The sequence below is a fragment of the Schistocerca piceifrons genome, chromosome 3 (genome assembly GCF_021461385.2).
Source record: "Schistocerca piceifrons isolate TAMUIC-IGC-003096 chromosome 3, iqSchPice1.1, whole genome shotgun sequence".
In the NCBI taxonomy this organism is placed as follows: Eukaryota; Metazoa; Arthropoda; class Insecta; order Orthoptera; family Acrididae; genus Schistocerca; species Schistocerca piceifrons.
The window spans coordinates 925676363-925699674 of record NC_060140.1 but is presented as its reverse complement, the minus strand read 5'-3'; the positions used below and the strand labels follow the sequence as shown (position 1 = coordinate 925699674).

Genomic DNA, 23312 nt, shown 5'->3' with positions numbered 1-23312 from the left:
ATTGGTGAATACAGTTGTGAGCTAAGTAAAGCTGACTGCTTATCTCAGGGGCAGAAAGGTAAGTAACACTGCCACTGCAGTGGCAGCGGATGTAGGAAGGGGGCTGTTTTCTTGTTTGCCTTCCAGTGGTGAGAACTCGTGGGCATTTGTGCCTCATACCGATCAGCTGCTACTGTATAAAGTTCAAACGGAAGTAACATGGATTTGTAAATGTGCATTATAGACTGTCATCTTCAAATGCGGTACATGTCTGAGCACCCCCCCCCTCCCTCCAATTTTCTTTCATGAAAATTATTTAAAACTAGTGTGTAGGTTTTTCACTGAGTCACAGCTGGAACTTTTTAATGTCTATATACAAGTTGCCATTCATCATCCAAAATGTTAGATACACTCCATACCTCCAGGTCTAGCCCACCTCACCCCCCTCCCACCCCCAACGCGCATCCTTGCCTTTACTTGGTACTACTGCTCCATCCGATAATAATGCTGGTGATGTAGTTCTTGAGGTGTTTGACACAATTTGATTTAATGGAACAACTACACCAAAAGCTTCACAAACCACATTTCCTTTGCCCATTACTAAACAGTTCAAAAAAAACTTAATTTTAGTTTTGACAGACCTCTGCTGACATAGTTACTAGGCATTGCCAATTCAACTGAATGTACCTAAATTGACACTTTTGATGCTCCCGTTACCAAACTATGTCAAGGTAAACAAGTGTCAATATGCAATCCAAGAAAATTAGTACCAGCAATACATCACAACTGCAAATAGCAATCAATATATCACAAAGCTTTTTTTATCAGTTTTATTATACAATCTGCTAGTTAAGTCTCACTTGCTCAACAGCTGATAAAATAGTGTGGTTAAAGAATACAAAACAACTTTAAGACACTAACTCAACATTTCTCCTCCGAAGTTTAAGAGCTTTATAACATGTAAGAGAAATGAAAATTAACTTTTTTCTTTCAATTATATCAAGCAAGTATACAATCACTCAAAGTTATTTTTATTAAACTTTGATTTTGATTCTATTCACATACAATGAGAGTAAATTTTTATAGAACTGATGTTGCAAATGCACATCGAAATGTCCATGAAGACTGCTGCCGCTGCTTGGAGGATTCAGGGGTACAGCTACTGCAACATGAAATGCAAGAAGAAATTTTCAATACTGAATCAGAGGAATTATATAAAGTTAGTCTTACTTATTAGCTGTGCTCAAATTTCAAGACATGTGAACAAATTTACTTACTAACATTTATACACAAAGGACATATTAATAAGGCTTGGTGAGTTATAGTTCAGTAGGTTTCTGCTCTCCCAATAATGATACTAAATACAAATGCTAATATAAATATTGGCACATATCCAAACAGTTCTTAAGTGGCCCAAATTTCTACTTGTGCACCTTGACCACCTGTTTTCTTTCATTCCGCTGTTTGTCTTGTTGCATAACCATGTTAACACCATTTAAGTGCCCTACCAAAGATATCTAGTACATAATACCCCATTCTCACACTTTTATAAGCACTTATGACAAACATTTTTCGACAAACTGCAGTATTACTTTCCACTTAACAAAAACAGGCAAATGCAAGATCTTTTCAGTCTAATTTAATAGTCAGGATGACCATCATTCATTATAATTTGTGGGCAATGTCACATCAGTCTGCAGTTCTGGCAATACAAGTGATAGTGTCCTAGACTAAATTCTAATACACTGTTAGTGAAATGAAAAACAAAGCTTGCAGAGTATATTTATTCTCTGGGAGCCCTTAACATAAATAATGAAAATGAAAACAGAAGGAAAATTGTAGCTTGTTAAGGAGAAGTGTCATATTTCAATGAAGGGTGATCAAACAAATACAATGACAAAAAATAAGTGGAAGGGGCAAGGGGGACATGAAATAAAAATTCTACAAATCTCACCACTTATCTCAGTGCCGATAAGTGTCACATTTCAATTTGAGTCAACCCACAGGCGAGAGATGAGGGTTCAATAGCCAGCTGACATTGAAATATGCTTCACAATGGGGGTTAATAAGAGTATAAACAATGAAGGGGTGATAAGATGATGATCCCTGTCCCTGTCCACATTTTCTTGCCTGGGGAACTTTGGCTGGATTTCTTTGTGTGCTTCCTTTCAATCTGAAACAAAAATATGTTTCTATCTTTTTTAGAGCTGCTTTTGCTAGACTACCAAAACAATGCCATCCTTAGGCCTACGCACTATGCACACTTCATTATCTTAAGCATCCGGACACCTACTAATGGAAATTAATAGGAGGGATGTCCACACTTCCCCTTTATGATGGCTTGACCTTTGTGGAGACACTTTCAATTAGGTGTCTGAATGAGCTTGAAACGGCAGCCCATTATCCTTCAACAGCTGACGCAGAGCTGTCTGTAACAATGTTGACATTCTCACATGCCAAAAACATTCTTGTGTGTGTTCAGGTAAGTCCATTTCAAGATTGTTACTGTCCACAAAAGATTGCCACACATATGCTGCTTTATGAAAGGCTCCACTGTCATGTTAGCACAATCAATCTCCAAACTGTTACTATAATGTACGAAGTACACAAAGCTGTAAAATGTGTCCACTGCTTCTGCATTCATATTTTTTTTAAAAAACACCCCCGTACTGTACGACCACGACCACCACCACCACCACCACCTCCGTATTTCACTCTTGGAACTACATACTATGGAAGGCAACTTCCTCAAAGCATTCTATAAAACCCTAACTCTTCCATCTGGTTGCCTCATGACACATCGCAATTAACCACAGCAAATTACTTTTTTTCAGTCGTCCATCATCTCGAGCACCGTTCAGCACTGGCTACAAATGTGTGGCTCTGAGGAGCTACTTCACCACTTTCTCATTCATTTAAGTCCCTGTGCTCAATCACTGCGATATCTGGACTGCCAGTAGCAGTCTTAACTCTTGAGCGATTCCTTCCACTTACTTCAAGTGACTTTTTACAACCACCCTCTGCATTGTCCGACAGTCCCTGTACATCAGTGCATGAGGTCTAGCTGGTCTAGTTTTAGCTGTGGTTGTTCCTTCAAATTTCCACCTCACAACCACATAACTAATGGCCGACTTTGGCAGCTTTACAAGGACTGAAATGTCCCTGATGGATTTGTTACTCTTAGGTAGCATCCAATCATAGTGCGCTTTCAAAAGGCACTGAGCTCTCCTGAGTGATACATTCTACTGTTACTGTTTCTCCACTGATAACACAGTATTCTGCACCTCCTTTGAGAATGGCGAGTACACTTCTCTTGGCACATGGTTGTCAGTTCCGTATCACATGGGCGCATTTGGATAGTATTTAATAAATAGTAAACGAGAGTAACATGGGCAATTTTTCTGAAACTCATTCTGGACAAGCTGCACAGATCAGGCGAAGCAAGCTATTTTTTATGTACATCCTCCTGACTGAAGGTTTGAGGGACTTTGACCATTCACTTACGTAACAAAATGGAACACCTACAGCCGTGCCTTTGATGTTATTTATGGCTACAGTTGGTAGCTGATGGCTGGAGAGAGAACATCATCGTTACCGTCAAAAGAAACCAGTATACAGGTGCCCCACTGATGGGTTTGTGTCCAGCACTGGAGTTAACACCCTCCCCCCCCCCCCACCCCCCATTCCGGTTAAGGCCTGAAGGTGGTGTACTAAATCACCAAAACTGGTAGCCAGATAGTAAATAATGTCAAAAGAACAGTGGTAGGTGTTACATTTTATTACAAAAGCAAGGTATGCCCTGCATACATGCTCGGAGGGCAACTAGCACGGAGGGTGCCACCTCCACTTCCCTTTTGCATTGCCAGCAAAAAATTTTCTTCATAACAAGCATCAAAGCAAAATTAGAAGAGACTGACTAAACACACATGCAAGCAGAAATTAAAATCACAGTGAAATCAAAAGAGCATTCATCAATGTTTATTATAGTGTTATTTCACTATAGTAGGCTAATGTTTCATTGGTATGCAACTTGCAGCAACTGGAGAAGAAACTACAGTGGCCAAAACCATCAGATTTATACATACTCATAACTAGGGAACGAACATATCTCGGGAAAATGTGAACCTCATAATTTTTCCAAGGCTATACTTAAAAAGAAGGAAACAGAAATTAAGACTGGCATTAAAAAACCAGTCTACTCTTGGGTCATTTGAGGTGGACCAGAAATTCAGATGGAGCAAAGATGGAGAAGGAAACCTGATATGCCTTTTTTGAAGTATCCACCCTGGGCCTAAATCTAAGAACCAATAATAAACTCAAGTCCGGATGGCTAGACATGTGATTTGAAACACTTTCCTTTTGAACTGTCTAGTGCTTTAATTGTTGAGCAGCTTTGCTCACAACGAAAAAAAGAAAATCAGATGAATGTGAATATTAATGAGTAAAGCACTGTGCAAACTGAACTATGAAAGATTAAAATTTCCAATGAGTCCCCTCATAACTATCAGCTTCAAGAAAATTTGAAGATATTTTAAACAGGCAAGCTATCTGTTGGGAACTCACAGCACATCTTCAAGGTACTCATTAAGATGGCTGCACGTTACACTGTACAAATAATGGCGAAGTCTGCATAACCCTTACGTAGAGGCATTACTTTCTTTGATGACACAGAGAACTGTGAATGATGTTCCTTCTATGAGTTGCCTTGTCCAAAAATCTGAGCATTGTATGCACACAAATTTTTACATCAGTTACTGACAAAAGACAATTTATCATCAGGTATACTAGAAGGTTGCTGTATGTAAGACAGTTTATCACGAGGAAAACTATAAGTACACCGTATGTAGTTTGTCCCTCAGTTTCCAAACAGAAGCTATTTGCGTAACATGGCACGCTCACCATTTTGCTACAAAAACTACTTAAAAGCTTCTATTTATCTCCACAGTTGCAGCACCTTTGAGATAACTCACAGCATGTGTGTTACAACAACCCTCTCTGCAATTTGTAGCTAAACTTCTGTATTTGTATAGACAAAAGGCTAGCTGTGGTAGCACCTTTTTCAAATTATCTAACTAGTGTTGAATCCTCACAGATGATGTGCCTCTTGGAATTAAACAGAGTTTGTCGAGATATTAATTCCGAAAAAAATTAAAGGGAACTGATTTCTAGTGGTATATGGAGTATGGAATATGCAGCAGTTTCCAAGGTGGTTGTTAGGCTGAGACCCAAGTGCACATTTCAAATTAATGTGCATCTGATTCCATCTGTCTGCTTTTGCTTTTGTTCGCGTTTGTTGGCATGTGTATGTAGTGACGTCATTATTTTGTATATATTCAAAGTAGCCGTTTCTGCCATATTGATGGTGTCATGGGTCAAAGCAGACAGGTGGAATCTGACACTTCTGTAATGCCCTGAAACAAACAGCAATGACTTTCACAATCACTGTCCCTCACATCTGATGTTCCTTTTGGAATGTCAACATTTCTATATCATGTCTTACATATTTATATTTCATACCTTCCTACAAACAATGTCACATTCACCAGTTCCAAAATAATTCACTCAGCGGTTCTGCCATGTTGTGCAGTAGTCAACATGTCTAGTAACAGGTACATAATATCCTCCCCCCCCCCCCTTCCACATACTGCAAGTAGATTATGTACCATAAATGAATAAAAAATGCACCAAAACTCAGATTAGTCTCATGTGTAATGCAGCTTTTTTGAATTTACCTTAAGGTATTAATTACATAAAATGTGAAGTGCAGTAAATATGAAGAGAATGTAAACCTGGGAACTGCTTCAGACCATTTATTTTGTATTCACATAAAGTGGTTTCACTAAATCACAACCAAACTGATAGCTTATAACCTCCCCTACACTGCAGCCAAAACCAAGATATCAGTAGGACACACTAAAGAACTAAATGTCGCATCTAATAATTAGAGGGAGGACTGCAATAACTACTGTCTACCATTACAGACAGCCTTTCAAACCCATCAATACAATTTTTAATTCATAACTACTTAATATTCTGCCTTGCTAAGGGTCGACAGAAGCGTCCGATACCAAGCGTCGGTTTTGACCCGTGACGTAAGGGTGTTGTGTGTGACGTCATGACGGCGCAGAGTTTGGTTTGAGTGTGGCTGTCTCCAGTTCTGTTTTATCTATTTTATTTACTTTTCTGATCTGTTCGTTCTATCTCGTGAGATTTTTTTTTAAATTTAAAAACACTTATTACTTATTTTAATTATCTGTTTCATCCAATTTCTGTTTTAGTTTATTATATTTATCTTTCTGATCTGTTCATTCTATCCCGTGAGATTTTTTTAAAAAAGACAAAAAACACTGATCAGCTACTGAAGCATCTTTATCTTCTATGCGTTGCAGGGGTTACGACCCCTGGGGAGGTGGGTGGGTATTCACGCATGGCTGTCTTCACTTACACGTTGTAGCTACGCAAGGGGTCTAAATTTGTTTACATTTAGTTTGCCCCCCACCTAAAACACCCCATTTCCCGCGCTTGTCCCGTTAAGTGTCATTAGGCTTCTTGTGGAAAGTGTGTGTGTTTGTTTTTGTTTCCACCATATTTGTGACGTCATGGGCCAAAGCAGACGGGCAGGATCGGACGCTTCCGTATTTCTCTTTCTAAAATGCAATGCCATTTGCCAATTTAAATGTCCTTCATAACGTCTAATCTTAGTCATTTCCTACTACAATAGAAAACAATTTAACAAAACCAACTATGTTAATTATTTCATTTACCATGTACACCACAATAAAATAATTTTAAGAGATTTTATGATTTTCAATTAAGAATGTACTAGGCTAATCATAATCCAACAAATGATACAGGATGCACGGACTAATATACACATTAACCAATATCCTTCAGACAACACTGTTTCTGGTTGCAACTATACACCATAATGTAACTTCCAACGACATTATCTTCTCTGCTTGCAAATGCAGAAACCATTCAATTTTAAACTTTCCACCACACACAAACACAAAGTTCAGTATACTGTTACTGCGTCTTGAGTAACTCAACAGAAAAAACCAACTGACACTGTTGTAAACTCATTTTCCTAAATTTACTTTGATACAGACTAAGATGTTCACTCCAACCAACAATCTTAGCAGTTGTGAATTGAGAAAAACTGAAACACATTTAGTGTCCCCCATAGTTATTAAGGATTGTATCCTTAAAATATTTGTTTAAAAGTTAAACCGAAGAGACTACGCCACTCAGATCTAAGTATCAAGTAGCGTTTCTGGGACCGAAAAGGCCATGACTAAATTCTAACAATTATTGAACTGTAGCTACACTTAAAAGTCAACTCTACAGGTAATGCAAATAAACAGTCACCGTATACACGCTATTCTATATTTCTAAGCATTTAATGTAAAAAATTACATGCAAAGATAGTGGTTCCAGGAAAATCATAACAGTAACACTAACTACGAGACAATAGCAACAAACGAATAATTTCGAAGTTAAATAGAGAAGAATTTAAAAAAAAATTAAGAATACCTCTTCACGGCAAAATAACTGAGCCTTCAGATTCTTCAATTCTCCTTGTCCTTGTTTGTTGCTTCCGCCTTATTTTCTTTGGATTTTTCTTCCTGTTTTCCGTCACTTGCGGATCCATCTGCGTCCTTCCCCTTGGATTTATCTGATATTACTGCAACCTCTTCCTTACTTGCCTCGTCGAAGTTCTCAACAAGTTCAGGAACTTCGTCGTCTTCTTCAATGCTAGCTTTGCCGCCTGCAGCACTGTTTGCCACACTCGATGCCAGGCGCTTTAATTGAGTCAAACCTTCAGTGCCCAACTGACTTAGAATACCCGGTAACATTTCTGTAATTTGCTTTGTTTCTCCAAGGCCAGTGATGGCAAATGTATTGGCCGCTAAAGACGCTTGGGCTTTAGGATTATTAAAGTGAATTACAGTACCGTCATCCTTGATCATATTTACTTCTTCGATGCCCGGTATAGTATTTACTGAAAGCTTCTTCAACGAACTTTGCAACTTCTTGTCATCAGTAGCTGCGGTTGCATGAACAACCTTCTTCTTCCTTCGCGGTGTGCCTTTCCCTCCAATCCGCACCTGGGCCTGTAGTTTCTTCAACTTTTCTTGGTTCATTTCTGCTGCCTTAACTGCAACAAGACGTAAACTTATTTCACTAACACTTCAGAGAAAATGTCAAAAGAAGATACGCTGCGCGCCGTTACTGCGTACACTGGATGTATACCTTTTTACACACGTGCTCTCACACAAAACCAATTCATGAAGAAAATGGATGCCGGCAGGATTGCCAAAGCAACTCGTTCACAAAGTAAGCAACGTAAGCTGCAATGCATTACAAGATGCGTGATATCGGTCTACGAATCATTTTTGGTTTAGCAAATATGATAGTAAATGTGTTACAACAAACAACTTACCCACATATGATTAACACGTACACAAACAATTACTGAGCGTCCATACAGTTGAAATACGGACTACTACTTCGGAACCATTGGCGTTGCGATCGATCTCACCGGAAGTAACCTACAAGGAGCATAGCGACGCAGTGGTCACAACAAACATTTCGTACAAAGAACAATCACGCCAGCGACTAATTTGTGGGCAATTATTCGTCATTCGTCTGACGATATAGATCTGTTTGTAAATAATAATATATACGAATGAGTGCTACTACTTACTGATTATAAGACCCATTTTGAAAACACATACTGATATTCTACACACTACATATTTTGCGAGTTCAGATTTGTAATGCTTTTGGTTGTTCCTCTAAATTTAAGAGATATATCGAAGTCGTGAAAAACGGGTTCCTTAACATTCCAAGTAGGAGATGAAGTATCTCAATAATATTCTGGTTGATAAAAAATAGTAATTGACAAGCTAAGACCCATCCTAAGTTACTTTTTTATGTTGCTTGAGATTTAAAATAGAGAAGAATATGACTTCTCTATACATATCCATAATGCTTTTTTTATTACTAGTTGGATATAAAGTATGCGTTTTAGCAGTTGGCACCACTGACAGAATTGTCTGTAACCTCAGCTCAAAGCATAACTGCGAGATGTGACAGTAATGTGTCAGTTGTGATGGGTGTTGCGAGTGGAGGTTAAAGAACCCATGTTTTGTTGTTGTTGTTCATGATGTTGTTATGTTATGCGCGCTGCCGTTTGTAAATATTAGAAACAAAAGAGATTAAATGACAAGCAATAATGTGAGAACGAAGGTTTTATTTTACAAGCCTAAGAAGCTATAATATGCCGTCTAAATCCATTCCGTTAACAAGTAGTAACGACATAGGATCGCAAATTCGATATAGTGTGACATCCCGCGTCTTTACCGCCTGTGATGTGCTGCCTTGCTCTGCTGCGAGTTGTTCTAGGAAGGAAAGCAGTTTTGGTCCCCTGAAAAACTCTTTAGCGAAAATGGACCAGTCCTTCCAATATGTTAACAAGGTGTTTCATAATGTCAGTGACAATTCAAGAAGTCAGAGTCTGCCTGACTGTTTAGACACCGTAAAGAAACCTTCGTTTCTAACCCAGGACCACAATCATGTGAGCAGCGAAGTGCTCTCATCTGAAAATGCTAATGTTGCTGCGAGTACATTAAAGCCAGATATCCTAAAATCGAATGAAGCTTGGTTCAGGACTTGGCCAGAGAGAGGAACTGAAAAGATTGGTGTCAGCACTACGACCGAGTCTCTCTCGCAGCCAGAGCAGCAAAACGAAATCCTGCACACTGACTTGCCCAGTTCGAACATCTCAACAGGTGAAGGATCTGCAGTAGTCCATAAGGATAGAAACTGCCAGCACAGCGCTGTAACAACGTCCAGTGTCTTATGTCTGGTACCTAATGGCTGCATTGATAGTGTAGACAATATGCATGAGAATGTAAGCTGTCGAACAGTCCCTGTAACAAACGCATATTCCACTTTTTGTAGTGCAAACAGTTGTGAGATTTCAGACGCAAGTGCATCAGCAGCATCTGTTCCATTAACACAAATGTTGCAGTCTATACCACTGGCATATAGTCCAGTAACTAGACAGTTGCATATAATATGTACAGGTGAAAGTCAAAAGAAAGAAAATTATGTTCACACTTCGCCCGTGAAACAGTGTTGTCATTCAGATTATGAAGCTAACATCTGCCGCCCAAAAACAGTGGCAGGAGGGCGTAATTGCGAAACAAAAATAAAAAATGAACTTAATGTGGATCGTGAGGACACAGTAAGCTTTGAATCACCATGTAGTACTCTTCAACGGTTGGGAACGTACGAAAATTGCCAGTCACATACAGATGCTAGTTCTTTTTCTAGTATAGTTTCCAGTTTAAGTGACGCTTCGCCTTCTATGAATGAAGACAACAGTGCAGTGGACGAGGAATCAAGAATTCATAGTGGAGCAGATCACGAGAGTCTCAGTTCAAGTGAATTAAGTGCATGTGAAGAAACTGGCCCAGCAAAATTCAAACGAAAGGGGATTTCCAGCTTTTTTAGCAGGTAAGTGACATCAAGTTTATGAATTGCTCTTTAAGTGCTAAAGACTTCAAATTAGCCATAATTAGCACCTTATTATTGTTGTAACTAGTATAGTTTCCACAACGGTTTGCTTCGGTAACACTGCGTCATGCGCCACAAGAGAGAGAAGGAACATCATTTACACAAGGAAAACGGAAAAATATTTGTACTTCTATGGTTTGTCATCGTAAATATTGGGGAGTGTAAACGATGAACTTTGCTACTTAAGTGCATGTAATTATTCTTTAAGACTGTGGTTCTGTGATATAATATTCATACTTTTTCACAATGAAAATGACAGCAAATCGTTCAACAATACGTACCACAAAAATCGACTTACGTTTTCTTCGCGAATCGTTGTTAAGTGCAGCAGTAGTTATTTCCTTTCTATCGAGTTTATTCGGCAAATAGTTTCCAAAAATCTGAGGCTTATCGTTGTTCTAAGGAATTTGTATGAAGGTGAAACCAAAGTCTCTCTCTCTTTCCCAAACTTGTTTTCACTTTTATGGACATGCATAATCTAAACAAGACATAATCTGTGTCCTGATGTATTATGACAGTGACTCTGTAGCACGGGTTCGCAGATGCTGTAAATGTAGTGTATAAGAATTCCGAACGGCGGAATGAGATGATCTGACGTCTATTCACTGTAGATGTTGCAGTGAGGGAAGTTGTAGCTTGTACTGTATAGCTCACTTTTTTATTGGCTCTACATCAAATAAATGGATCGATCATTCATGAATCATTTATACCGATTGTTCTGAAGGCGACTGTTTCTGTATTCTACTAGTGTTTGTTTCATTCTCTGTTTGCGTCTGAGAATGTGACAATCTACGCTTCCAGCAGTGCCTGTTCAAATATATGAATTTTTACTGCACTGGTGTTTTTTTAGTAGTTGAAGAGAAACTATTGGAGGTGTCACTCTGATGTCGATCTGTTTAGCTTCATGAGCACTGGCAATTTCAAACACGTGGATTTTTACCCTTTAAAAATCGCCTCACTCTAGCCCCTCCTATTTGGAGTTTAAGTTGCCATAAAAGCAGGAAGCCACCGGGGAAAAGTGTAACGAAATCCCAGCAGCTCAAGTGTGATCATTTTAATAGCAAAATTTTGACCGCCGGAGACGACCAAACATTGACGGTATTCTACCAAATCATCAATATTTACACTGAAGAGCCAAAAGTCTGGTACATCTGCCTAATATCGTGTAGGGCCCTCGCGAGCACGCAGAAGTGCCGCAACTCGATGTGGCATGGACTCGACTAATTAGTGCTGGAGGGAATTGACACCATGCGTCCTGCAGGGCTGCCCATAAATCCGTAAGTGTACGAGGGGCTGGAGATCTCTTCTGAACAGCACTTTCCTAGACATGCCAGATATGCTCGATAAAGTTCATGTCTGGGGAGTTTGGTGGCCAGGAGAAGTGTTTAAACTCAGAATATTGTGTTCCTGGAGTCAGTCTGGAGCAATTCTGGATCTGTGGGGTGTCGCATTGTCCTGCTGGAATTGCCCAAGTCCATCGGAATGCACATGAATGGATGCAGGGGATCAGATAGGATATTTCATACGTGTCACCTGTCAGAGTCGCATCTAGACGTATCAGGGATCCCATATCACTCCATCTGCACACACCACACACGTTACAGATTCTCCACCAGCTTGAACAGTCCCCTGCTGACATGCAGGGTCCATGGATTCGTGAGGTTGCCTCCATACCCGTACACATCCATCTGCTCAATAAATTTGAAACGAGATTCGTCTGACCAGGCAGTATGTTTTCAGTCATCAACAATCCAATGTCATTGTTGACGGGCACAGGCGAGGCATAAAATTTTGTGTTGCGTAGTCATCAAGGGTACACGAGTGGGCGTTCAGCTCCGAAAGCCCATATCGATGATGTTTTGTAGAATGGTTCGCACGCTGATACTTGGTGATGGCCCAACATTGAAATCTGCAGCAATTTGCAGAAGGGTTGCACTTGTCACGTTGAACGATTCTCCTCAGCCGTCGTTGGTCCCATTTTTGCAGGATCTTTTTCTGGCCGCAGCGATGTTGGAGATTCGATCTTTACAGGATTCCTGATATTCACGGTATACTTGTGAAATGGTGGTACGGAAAATCCCCACTTCATCGCTGCCTCAGAGACGCAGTGTCCCATCACTCATGCGCTGACTATAACACTGCGTTCAAACTCGGCTAAATCTTGATAACTTGCCATTGTAGCAGCAGTATGCGATCTAACAACTGTGTCAGACACTTGTCTTACATAGGTGTTGCCAAATGCAGCGCCGTATTATGCCCGTTAACGTATCTCTGTATTTGAGTACGCGAGCCTAAACCTGTTTCTTTGGTGCTTCAGTGTGTAACAGCCTTTTGTCAAACAACTCCTTAGTTAGCTAGTGGGCCACACGGGTTAGCCAAGTGGTCTGAGTCGCCTGATCACGGTTCGAGCAACTTCCCCCATCAGTGGTTCGAGTCCTCTCTTGGGCATGGGTATGTGTGTTGTCCTTAGCGTAAGTTAGTTTAAGTTAGATTAAGTAGTGTGTAAGCCTAGGGACTGATTGACCTTCGCAGTTTGGTCCCATAGGAACTTAACCACAAATTAGCGAGTGGGTTGTGATTGTTGTCCACAGGCAAGTACGTATAGGCCATGCAACATACTACAACAAATGTGTAGTGGCTATTGTTGGTGGTTCTTGATACCAAGATCTTCAGCTTGGTTGCCGGCGAAAGCCTCGGGCCTTTTTTTAATACAAACTTTACGCTGGGGGACACATATCCTCGTAGGGTCAAATGAAAATCCGCTATTTGAAAGCAGCAACAGTGACATGTAAGATGCAGAAGTGGCATCAGATCGAGAGGCTCACCTCGCTGTAAGATGAATAACACATATACCAGCAAATGCTAGGCGGTACCTTACATTGAGATCAGAGCTAAGCTGTAAAACAATATCCAGGGCGCTCTCTTGCTGTCTGCCCCTGAGTACTTTAGGTGTGAGCCCTGAGAGTACCAATGTGGAAAAGTACTACTTCCAGTTATGAGATCTTTTGGACACTGATTAGACGGCGAAATCTGTATCAGCTATAGACTGACATCCTCACAGGAGTGACTTGAACGTGATTTAATGAGGTGTTCGGGAACATAGACTTTGGGCAGATCAGTGGCACTAAACGGTGTTGGCAGTTCTCTGTGAAGAGGCAACCCCAGTTCCCGGAAACCATTGTCCAAGAAACAAAAATATGAATACATTCTCAGAGCTGACCGAGGTTTGTGGGAAGGTGACTTCAGTTATCAGGTGATTTCTGGAACTCGAAATGCGCTCCCAAACGTTTCCAATTGGGAAATCTTCTGAGAAGCTACTATCTCGCTCCGATTCGGCTGTTGTACAACAGCCCACCCTCCACTATTGGGCAGGGAATGAAAGATGGGAAAAAAAAGCCAGCGCATCGCTTATACCAGTGGTAATGGAGCCTGGAAGGAGGTAGAGAATGGATAGAACGCTTTGGCTTGAGGTGAAATAAAGACCAACACTTGATAAAAACTTAAAGTTGGTGACCAGATATGTATCACCTCATATCTATTACAAATATAGTTCCATCTTTTGTAATTTAACAGCTCCCCCATGTGGTTAACATGCAGATTTCTATCCTTTGCTGTTGCGCACTCCTTGATTATAAATACATCGAAATAAGATTTTCTTTACATTTTTTTCTGCCATCGTCTTTTAGAGACTGCAGCAACATTATGTACACCTGGGCCGATGACATATGTTTATTTTCTTAGCAGCAGAACAATTATATGGCTTCGCACCGGGTCTAGTTTGTGGGTGTGATGCACATCTGAGGCACAAATTAAAATTTTGTATTCAAGTTTTCTTCCGGTAAGGACTTCAGAATTGCTGTATGGAGCTAGTGTTCGATAATCTGTCCAAATAAATGTCACAAACGTTCCCCGAAGAAGCCGCATTTGATTTTTACCTTCGTCATGGTCAGTTCTATAATGAAGTCTTCGACAAGGAGGTCTAAAGACTGTGTCATGAGGCGATTTTTGTCGCTGCTACTCGAATAATCGCTCCGTGTGACAACGTACTCCCTGCTACTGACGCGACTAGCAGCAACTAAAAACTAGAGGTGACTGGAATGGAGCATGTTGAGTTCTATTAGTCATGTGAGCTAGTCGCAGCTACCGAGCGCAGATGTCTTCTCGTCTGACAGCTCAGTCGCTAGACGCTCTCTTGTTATCAGACGTAGCGATCAACTAATTTTGTTTGTTCATTGGGTTTATTTTGTTTATGTTTCTTTGCCGCCACGACACAGAAGTGGAAAGTAAATGTGTGCCAGTGGCCAGGCAACGATGTCTTGAATTTTTTTTATGTTTATCTGAAATATGAAGGGCTGTGGGACACAAGCAACAATAATTCCATGAAGAAGAATGCACAGCAAAATGCTCTCTAAGATAAAAAATAAAACACACACACACACACACACACACACACACACACACACACACACACACACACACACACACACACTCTCACACTCACTACCAAGGAATTATGCGAATGACATGGAAATTGGTGGATGTGATGTGCATGTACAGACAACCAAATAATACAGTTTTAGAAAAATTGGATGGTTCATTGAAGAGAAAGAGCTTTACAAATTGGGCAAGTCAGTGACGCATTGGTCCATCTGTGGTCCTTATGCATGCAGTTATTGGGCTTTGCATTGATTGACAGAGATGTTGGATGTCCTCCTGACGGACGCCATGCCAAATTCTGTCGAATTTGCGCATTAGATCGTCAAAATCCCTAGCAGATTGGCGGGCCCTGCCCATAATTGTCCAAACGTTCTCAGTTGGGGAGAGATCCAGCTACCTTGCTGGCCAAGTTAGGGTCTTCCAAACACAAAGACAAACAGGAGAAACTTTCACCATTTGTGGGCGGGCATTATCTTACTGAAATTGCGCAGGTCGCACCAGTGTTTAAGAAGGGTAGTAAGAGTAATCCATCGACCTACAGACCTATATCATTGACGTCGGTTTGCAGTAGGGTTTTGGAGCATATACTATATTCAAACATAATGAATCACCTCGAGGGGAACGATGTATTGATACGTAATCAGCATGGTTTCAGGAAACATCGCTCTTGTGCAACGCAGCTAGCTCTTTATTCGCACGAAATAATGGCCGCTATCGACAGGGGATCTCAAGTTGATTCCGTATTTCTAGATTTTCGGAAAGCTTTTGACACCGTTCATCACAAGCGACTTCTAATCAAGCTGCGGGCCTATGGGGTATCGTCTCAGTTGTGCTTGTGATTTCCTGTCAGGAAGGTCGCAGTTCGTAGTAATAGACGGCAAATCATCGAGTAAAACTGAAGTGATATCAGGTGTTCCTCAGGGAAGCGTCCTGGGACCTCTGCTGTTCCTGATCTATATAAATGACCTGGGTGACAATCTGAGCAGTTCTCTTAGGTTGTTCGCAGATGATGCTGTAATTTACCATCTAGTAAGGTCATCCGAAGACCAGTATCAGTTGCAAAGCGATTTAGAAAAGATTGCTGTATGGTGTGGCAGGTGGCAGTTGACGCTAAATAACGAAAAGTGTGAGGTGATCCACATGAGTTCCAAAAGAAATCCGTTGGAATTCGATTACTCGATAAATAGTACAATTCTCAAGGCTGTCAATTCAACTAAGTACCTGGGTGTAAAAATTACGAACAACTTCAGTTGGAAAGACCACATAGATAATATTGTGGGGAAGGCGAGCCAAAGGTTGCGTTTCATTGGCAGGACACTTAGAAGATGCAACAAGTCCACTAAAGAGACGGCTTACACTACACTCGTTCGTCCTCTGTTAGAATATTGCTGCGCGGTGTGGGATCCTTACCAGGTGGGATTGACCGAGGGCATCGAAAGGGTGCAAAAAAGGGCAGCTCGTTTTGTATTATCGCGTAATAGGGGAGAGAGTGTGGCAGATATGAACGCGAGTTGGGATGGAAGTCATTAAAGCAAATACGTTTTTCGTCGCGGCGAGATCTATTTACGAAATATCAGTCACCAACTTTCTCTTCCGAATGCGAAAATATTTTGTTGAGCCCAACCTACATAGGTAGGAATGATCACCAAAATAAAATAAGAGAAATCAGAGCTCGAACAGAAAGGTTTAGGTGTTCGTTTTTCCCGCGCGCTGTTCGGGAGTGGAATGGTAGGGAGATAGTATGATTGTGGTTCGATGAACCCGCTGCCAAGCACTTAAATGTGAATTGCAGAGTAATCATGTAGATGTAGATGTAGAAATGTAAGCCCGGGGTGGCTTGACACGAAGGGCAACAAAAAGGGGTGTAGAATACCATCGACGCACGCTATGCTCTATGAGTGACAACCAAAGGAGTCCAGCTTTGAAAAGAAATGGCACCCCAAAACATCACTCCGGGTCGTCGGGTCGTATGGCGAACGACAGTCAGGTTGGTATCCTACCGCTGTCCGGAGCATCTCCAGAGATGTCGTCAGCCTGAAACTCATTGACTGTTGTGGAATTGTCTTCAGTGAAGAGTCGTGCTTCGAGTTGAACCCCGATGACCAGCGAAGTGGTGGTCTAATGCGACAATTTGACAGTATTTGGCATGATATCCCACAGGAGGACATCCAACTACTTTGTCAATTAGTGCCAAGCCAAATAACTGCTTGCATAAGGGCCAGTGGTGGACCAACGCATTATTGACTTGATCAGTTTGTGAAGCCCCGTTGAATAAATCATCCAATTTTTATTTGGTTGCCTACACATGTACGTCACACACATCTACCGATTTCTTTCCCTTTCAGGTAACTCCTTCACTTTGAGTAATGGTTTTATTTCAGAACTGAATGAAATTGGACTGAACATTCCATCTGAGGAACATCTGAGAAAAAATTAACAACATTAAGGACAAAATGAATTAAAGTAAGTGAAGAAATCCTTGAAAATTGGCAAGGGAACAGAAAATGTATATAATCCCAAATTAATTTGGTTCAGTGAAGCACAAGCCAAGCGAACGAGTCGTTTCAGAACTGTATGGATTGGTTTGTTCGACATAACAAACGAGGAATGAGGTTTTAACGGCACTCTGCTAGCTGCTACCAACTGATACAAACCAGCAACTCCGTGTGACCAGGCAGTAGCGACTGCATGGAGTGGTGACCACGAGTTGTGGCGGCCTCGAGTGGTAGCAGCGACAAATGTCGCTCCGCGTGACACAGGCGTAACTATAGCAAGAGTGAAAATGAAATTGTCCGCTTGATCACATTTACGTCGGCTTAAAAAATATTACCCTATGTGTAATAATATTTTCTGTTATTACAGTAATGTTTCCAGTTATCTCGCTATACAGTCGTGAGCAGGTTAACTTCCTAAGCCCTGAGCTTTTTAGATCTTATGCATGAGAAGTTTATGTTGGTGGTCACTGTGTTGTTCTGGTACAAAATAACACTAAAATCCTGTTTTTTTTTTAATAAAAGAATATTGTGATCCATTCAAATGACATGTATGCTATATGCTACGTAAAGACTTATATACGGTTTTTATCCTGGTAATGACGTGCTTTCAGGGATTCCTTTGATAGATTTCATTTATAAACTGTCAACTCAAATACAGAAATGAATTTATGTAAGTACTACTAAACGTCATTTCATTATTATGTATAAAAATGCAGTCAGAAAATTTTTCATATGAAGCGATTTCAAAAAGTAACAAATTATTATAGCAAGCCAAATAACTTTTATTGAATGCTGCTGTAAATTAGAAAATGACACAGATACATGAAATTATTTTTTAACGTATTTGTTAGGTCTGTATAAACGATTATCAGATGTATTACCAGTTGTTCAGTTCCTTGATTATAGAACTCCTGTCCATGGTTGTGGAGCTATTTGAGTCTGCTGTGTGAGTCTGTTCATCGTCGGAAATCTGCGATTCTTGCGAATGAGTTCTTCGATTGCCTGGACGTCTTCTTCTGAGGTCTATGTCGATGACTTTTTCACCATAGATAGACGAGACGCTGCATTTTATCCATGTTCTGCAATATAGATGGTTTACCCATCAAGAATCGTACTGTCTCGTGTACTTCAACTTTGGAGAAGGTTTCTGGTTGCCGCGCCGCTCGCCCCCACACTGCTATGCACGCATTATCAGTACCACACCAGAACTGTGTCTGCAGGACACCCAGAACATGAACTCTCTTCAGAGAATGCAGCACTCTTGTAGCGCAATGACCGTAACGTGGGACAACATGTGTAACTGATTTTCTGAAGTTCCTACAGACATGGTCCATTTTGCATTTTTTTATGGAACTGTAAAAAAAAAGTATTTCAGTGAAACAATTGCACAATTGTGAGACCCTTAGATGCAGACAACCCACATTTGAAACAATTTTTCTGAGTTTTATTCATTAACTCAGGTAAATGGATGGCACAGAACATCCTTGCTGTTTGTGATGGTTCAGGCTTTGGTGTTCTGGGGCACTTCCTTATTGTAAATACATCATCGTTGTCGTCATATGCCGCCTCTTCTTCATTCTCTCCTTGTATTCTCTCATGTGAATGTGAAAACGTAGGTCGTTGCCAAATGTAGACCCAGAGCTACATTGAGAGAACTCTATCGCTGTATTGTTGTGATGAAATAAACAATCACTCATTCAATAACGTATGGCATACATTATTATATTACAGCTTTTTCTAAACACATTCTCGTTCAAAATCACTAAAAACAAGCGTAAATCACATTTATTTCTCGAAAACAGCTTTCTTCAGTCAGATCCCCCCCCTGCAGGTCTGGGTAGGCCTGAGGTATTCTTGCCTGCTGTGAGAGGCGACTAAAAGGAGTCTCACACGTTTCGGCCTTTATGTGATGGTCCCCTGTAGGGTTTGACCTTCATTTTTCAAAATTTTCCCGAAGAGCGAGCCAATTGGGGAAGGGCGCCTTACATTGTGCATCGTGTCCATCGTGCGCTGAGACCTTACGCATCTGTCGTCAATGTGGATCTGCTCTTTCGCTAATTCTCCAGCTGTTGGACGAGGTCACCCTCCTGGGTGCGTTTTCTTCCAACCACTGCGTATTATCGTTTTCTGCGCTGACGATGATAATGGACTTGTTTGCTCATTTGCACTTGATATCCAGCACGGTAGCCAGTCCATTGTGGTCAGGCCGCCATGTACCCTGTTGTTATAACTACGCAGGGATCGCTCTGCTGATGCCTGCAGCATTAACTCCCCACATGTGCCAAGGAGTCGATGCCTGTCACCCTGGGACATCGGAACTCCCGGCAATGGCCATCCTACCAGGTGGCTTTTGCTACGGCTGGGTGGTGATCGTGGGGAGGGCCCCCGGTCAGAGTGGGTGGTATCAGGGCAGATGACACGCCATAAAGCATAGTACATCATCTCTTGCTGGTGGTCCACTGTGGTGTCACCGCCAGACACCACACTTGCTAGGTGGTAGCCTTTAAATCGGCCGCGGTCCGTTAGTATACGTCGGACCCGCGTGTCGCCACTATCAGTGATTGCAGACCGAGCGCCGCCACACGGCAGGTCTAGAAAGACTTCCTAGCACTCGCCCCAGTTGTACAACCGACTTTGCTAGCAATGGTTCACTGACAAAATACGCTCTCATTTGCCGAGACGATAGTTTAGCATAGCCTTCAGCTACGTCATTTGCTACGACCTAGCAAGGCGCCATTATCAGTTGCTATTGATATTGATTCATGTACCGTCAAGACCGACGTTCTTCATTAACGGATTAAAGTTAAGTATTCCACCAGCTACGTCCGTTTTTCTAAATTCTAATTTCCTTGTCCTGTTCCAGACCTCACGCCAGCCTGCGTGAGCTAAAACGCGTGCCTTTCGGCCTCCTCTAGTAACACGGTGTTGGCTCTCCTGCCAACCAAAACAGTCCACCACCAGCAGTCTCTAAGTAATCAAGGTCCAACTTCAATGCAAAGAAATACAACCCCAAATTGTTTCACTCCCTGGCCACACCATGGGAGGAAAGCCAGTGTAAGGATGGCAGCGAAGCTTATTCGCCCCAGTACCTCGTATGTACGAGAGTTGATGGGGAATATTTCATGTCAATGAAGTCTCAGTTTTTTGTGGAGCATTTAGAGGACAAGTTTGGGGAGGTGGAGGGCTTGTCCAAAATGCGCTCTCGGTCAGTCTTGATAAAAACAGCATCCTCTTCCCAGTCATGGGCATTACTCGCTTGTGACAAGTTGGGGGATGTTTCTGTTACCATCACGCCCCATAACAGCTTAAATATGGTCCAGGGTATTATATTCCACAAGGACCTTCTTTTGCAGTCTGACGACGAGCTGCGCACCAATTTAGAGCGACAATGTGTTAATTTTATCCGGCACATCCATCGGGTTCGAGGGACAATCAAGTTGCCACCGGTGCCTTCATCTTGGCCTTTGAGGGTGACATATTACCCGAGAATATCAAGGTGATGGTTTACCGCTCTGATGTCAAGCTTATTTGTTTTCAAACATATTATTCCCTTCAACGTAGCTCCCATCGGCAACTATACACTGAAGGACTCGTTGTTCCCAGTCTTGGTAGCAGTGCTGAAAGGCTTCTACTGGGAGAACGTCTAACATGTCGGTCACATCCTTCTGGATGTTCTCCAGAGTCCTAAAGTGACATCCTTTTGAGACGTTTTTCAATTTCGGGAAAAAAAGTATCACAAGGATCCAGATCAGGTGACTAGAGAGGTTGTGGAACAACAAGAACGCCTTTTGAGGTCAAAATTCTATGGTGTAAATGGCTTTGTGACATGAGGCGTTGTCATGATGCAGCATCCACTTGTCTGCAATGCCCGGTCTCACTCGATTCATCCTTTTCCTGAGCCTCTCGAGGACATCGTTGTAAAACACATGTTTGACAGTTTGTCTTGGACTGGTCTGATCCCACAAGAGCATGTGCACATTCGACGGTTTCGTCTGTTTTTGAATTTGAAGGTCTTCCATAGTGCAGTTCATCTTCAACGTGTTCTCGGCCTTCCACAAACTCGTGGATTTCCTAAGTTTATCACAAAATTTGATTGTCTAACGTTGCTCTAAATTCCGCTGTTTCGTTTTCGTAACACACAATAAAAACTCAACTTCTCTGATGGCCATCTCAAAAGTTATGCTATGGGTGTACGGAGCTGAAACTCGGACTGAGCATATGGAAGGCATGAACACAGTGGTCTACACAAACAAGCAACACAGCATTGCCAGATTACTCTCAGTGTTGTCAGTCTTATTACCTTTCTCACACATCTCGTATGTTGGTGGTTGGGAGAGAGTGGATTGGAGAGCTGAAAAAGTATAGGTGGCTCGAAAAATTCATTGTGTGTTCACATTTATACAGTTGTGGATTATGAATGGAGGAAACAACGACATCTCCCAATCGCGCGTAATAATCATCCTGGGGATAGCGATCCATTGTTTCTGTATCTGTAACATCAACAAAATTTAGAGAAAGCGTTCTATAAAGTTGACTGCAATACTCTTTGAAATTCTGAAGGTATCGGAGATAAAGTACAGGGACAGAAGTCTACAGATTGTACAGGAACCAGACTGCAGTATGAGAGTAGAGGGACACGGAAGGAGAGCAGAGTCGAGAAGGGAGTGAGACAGGATTGCAGCCTATCCCAAATGTTATTCAGTCTATACACTGAGCAGGCCTTCAGGGGGAGGAAATAAAAACTTTGATGTTTGCCAGTGACATTGTCATTCTGTCAGAGACGGCAAAGGACTTCGAGGGACATATGAAGTGAATAGATAGTGCAAGGGTAATGGAATGTAATCGAACTAAATCATACGATACTTAGGGAATTCGATTAGAAATTGAGTTACTAGAAGCAGGAGAAGAATTTTGCTATTTGGACACCAGAATAACGGACGTTGGCCGAACTCATACCGTGTCTGACCTCTTTTTCCTCAGCGTAGTGCAGCATCTCGACGTAGCGTGGACTCCAAGTCGTTGGAAGTCCCCTGCAGAAATATTGAGCCATGCTGCCCCTATAGCCTTCCGTAATTGCGAAAATGTTGCTGGTGCAGGATTTTGTGCACGAACTGATCTCTCGAATATGTCCCATAAATGTTCGATGGGATTCATGTTGGGCGATCTGGATGGGCAGATTATTTGCTCAAATTGGCCAGAATGTTTTTCAAACCAATTGCGAACAATTATGGCCTGGTGTCATGGTGCATTGTCATCCATAAAAATTCCATCGTTGTTTGGGAGCATGAAGTCTATGAATTGCTACAAATGGTCTTCAAGTAGCTGAACATCCAGAAGATCCAGTCCATTCTAGGCAGGCGCAGCCTACACCGTTATGGAGCCACAATCAGCTTGCACGGTGCCTTGTTGAAACTTGGGTCCATGTCCTCATGAGATCTGCGCCGCCCTCAAACTCTACCATCAGCTCTTAACAACTGAAATTGGAACTCATCTGACCAGACCACGGTTTTCGGTTGTCTAAGGTCCAACCAATGTGGCTATGAGCCCAGGAAAGGCGCTGCAGGCGATGTCTTCCTGTTAGCAAAGGCATTCGTGTCGGTCATGCGCTGCCATAGCCCATTAACGACAGATTTCATCACGCTGTCCTAATGGATACGTTCGTCGTACTTGTCACATTTATTTCTGTGATTCTTTCACGTTTATTTCTGTGATTCTTTCACGCAGTGCTGCTTGTCTGTTAGCACTGACACCACTACGCAAACGCTCCTGCTCTCGGTCGCTAAGTGAAGGCCATCAGTCACTGTGCTGTCTGTGGTG

General features: G+C 41.7%; 2 protein-coding genes across 5 annotated transcripts in view; one reads left to right on the top strand and one right to left on the bottom strand.

The window, feature by feature from the left end:
* Window positions 1–989: 989 nt before the first annotated feature.
* LOC124788122 (transcription factor BTF3 homolog 4-like) lies at window positions 990–8559 on the bottom strand. Of its 4 annotated transcripts, none has more exons than XM_047255250.1 (3): window positions 8423–8559; window positions 7513–8137; window positions 990–1141 (listed from the first exon to the last, which is right to left on the bottom strand). In XM_047255250.1, exon 2 carries the CDS (start codon window positions 8121–8123, stop codon window positions 7548–7550), a length of 576 nt encoding a protein of 191 aa, XP_047111206.1. In that variant the 5' UTR covers window positions 8124–8137; window positions 8423–8559; the 3' UTR covers window positions 990–1141; window positions 7513–7547. The 4 variants fall into 4 exon arrangements, with proteins under 4 accessions (XP_047111206.1, XP_047111207.1, XP_047111205.1 ...); XM_047255251.1 differs by lacking the exon at window positions 8423–8559 and adding an exon at window positions 8233–8336 and having other exon boundaries at window positions 7513–8154; XM_047255249.1 differs by lacking the exon at window positions 8423–8559 and adding an exon at window positions 8233–8331.
* Window positions 8560–10196: 1637 nt separating this feature from the next.
* The window catches only part of LOC124789887 (TBC1 domain family member 12-like), a 340057-nt gene continuing 326941 nt past the window's right edge, over window positions 10197–23312 (top strand). The window contains exon 1 of the mRNA XM_047257408.1: window positions 10197–10503. Within this exon, the coding sequence (XP_047113364.1) occupies window positions 10355–10503 (149 nt within the window). The 5' untranslated portion in view covers window positions 10197–10354. The remainder of the gene's footprint in view (window positions 10504–23312) is intronic.

What these genes read in the sequence shown, in the direction of transcription:
- LOC124788122 (XM_047255250.1), bottom strand. Translation starts at nt 8,123, where the DNA reads ATGAACCAAGAAAAGTTGAAGAAACTACAGGCCCAGGTGCGGATTGGA.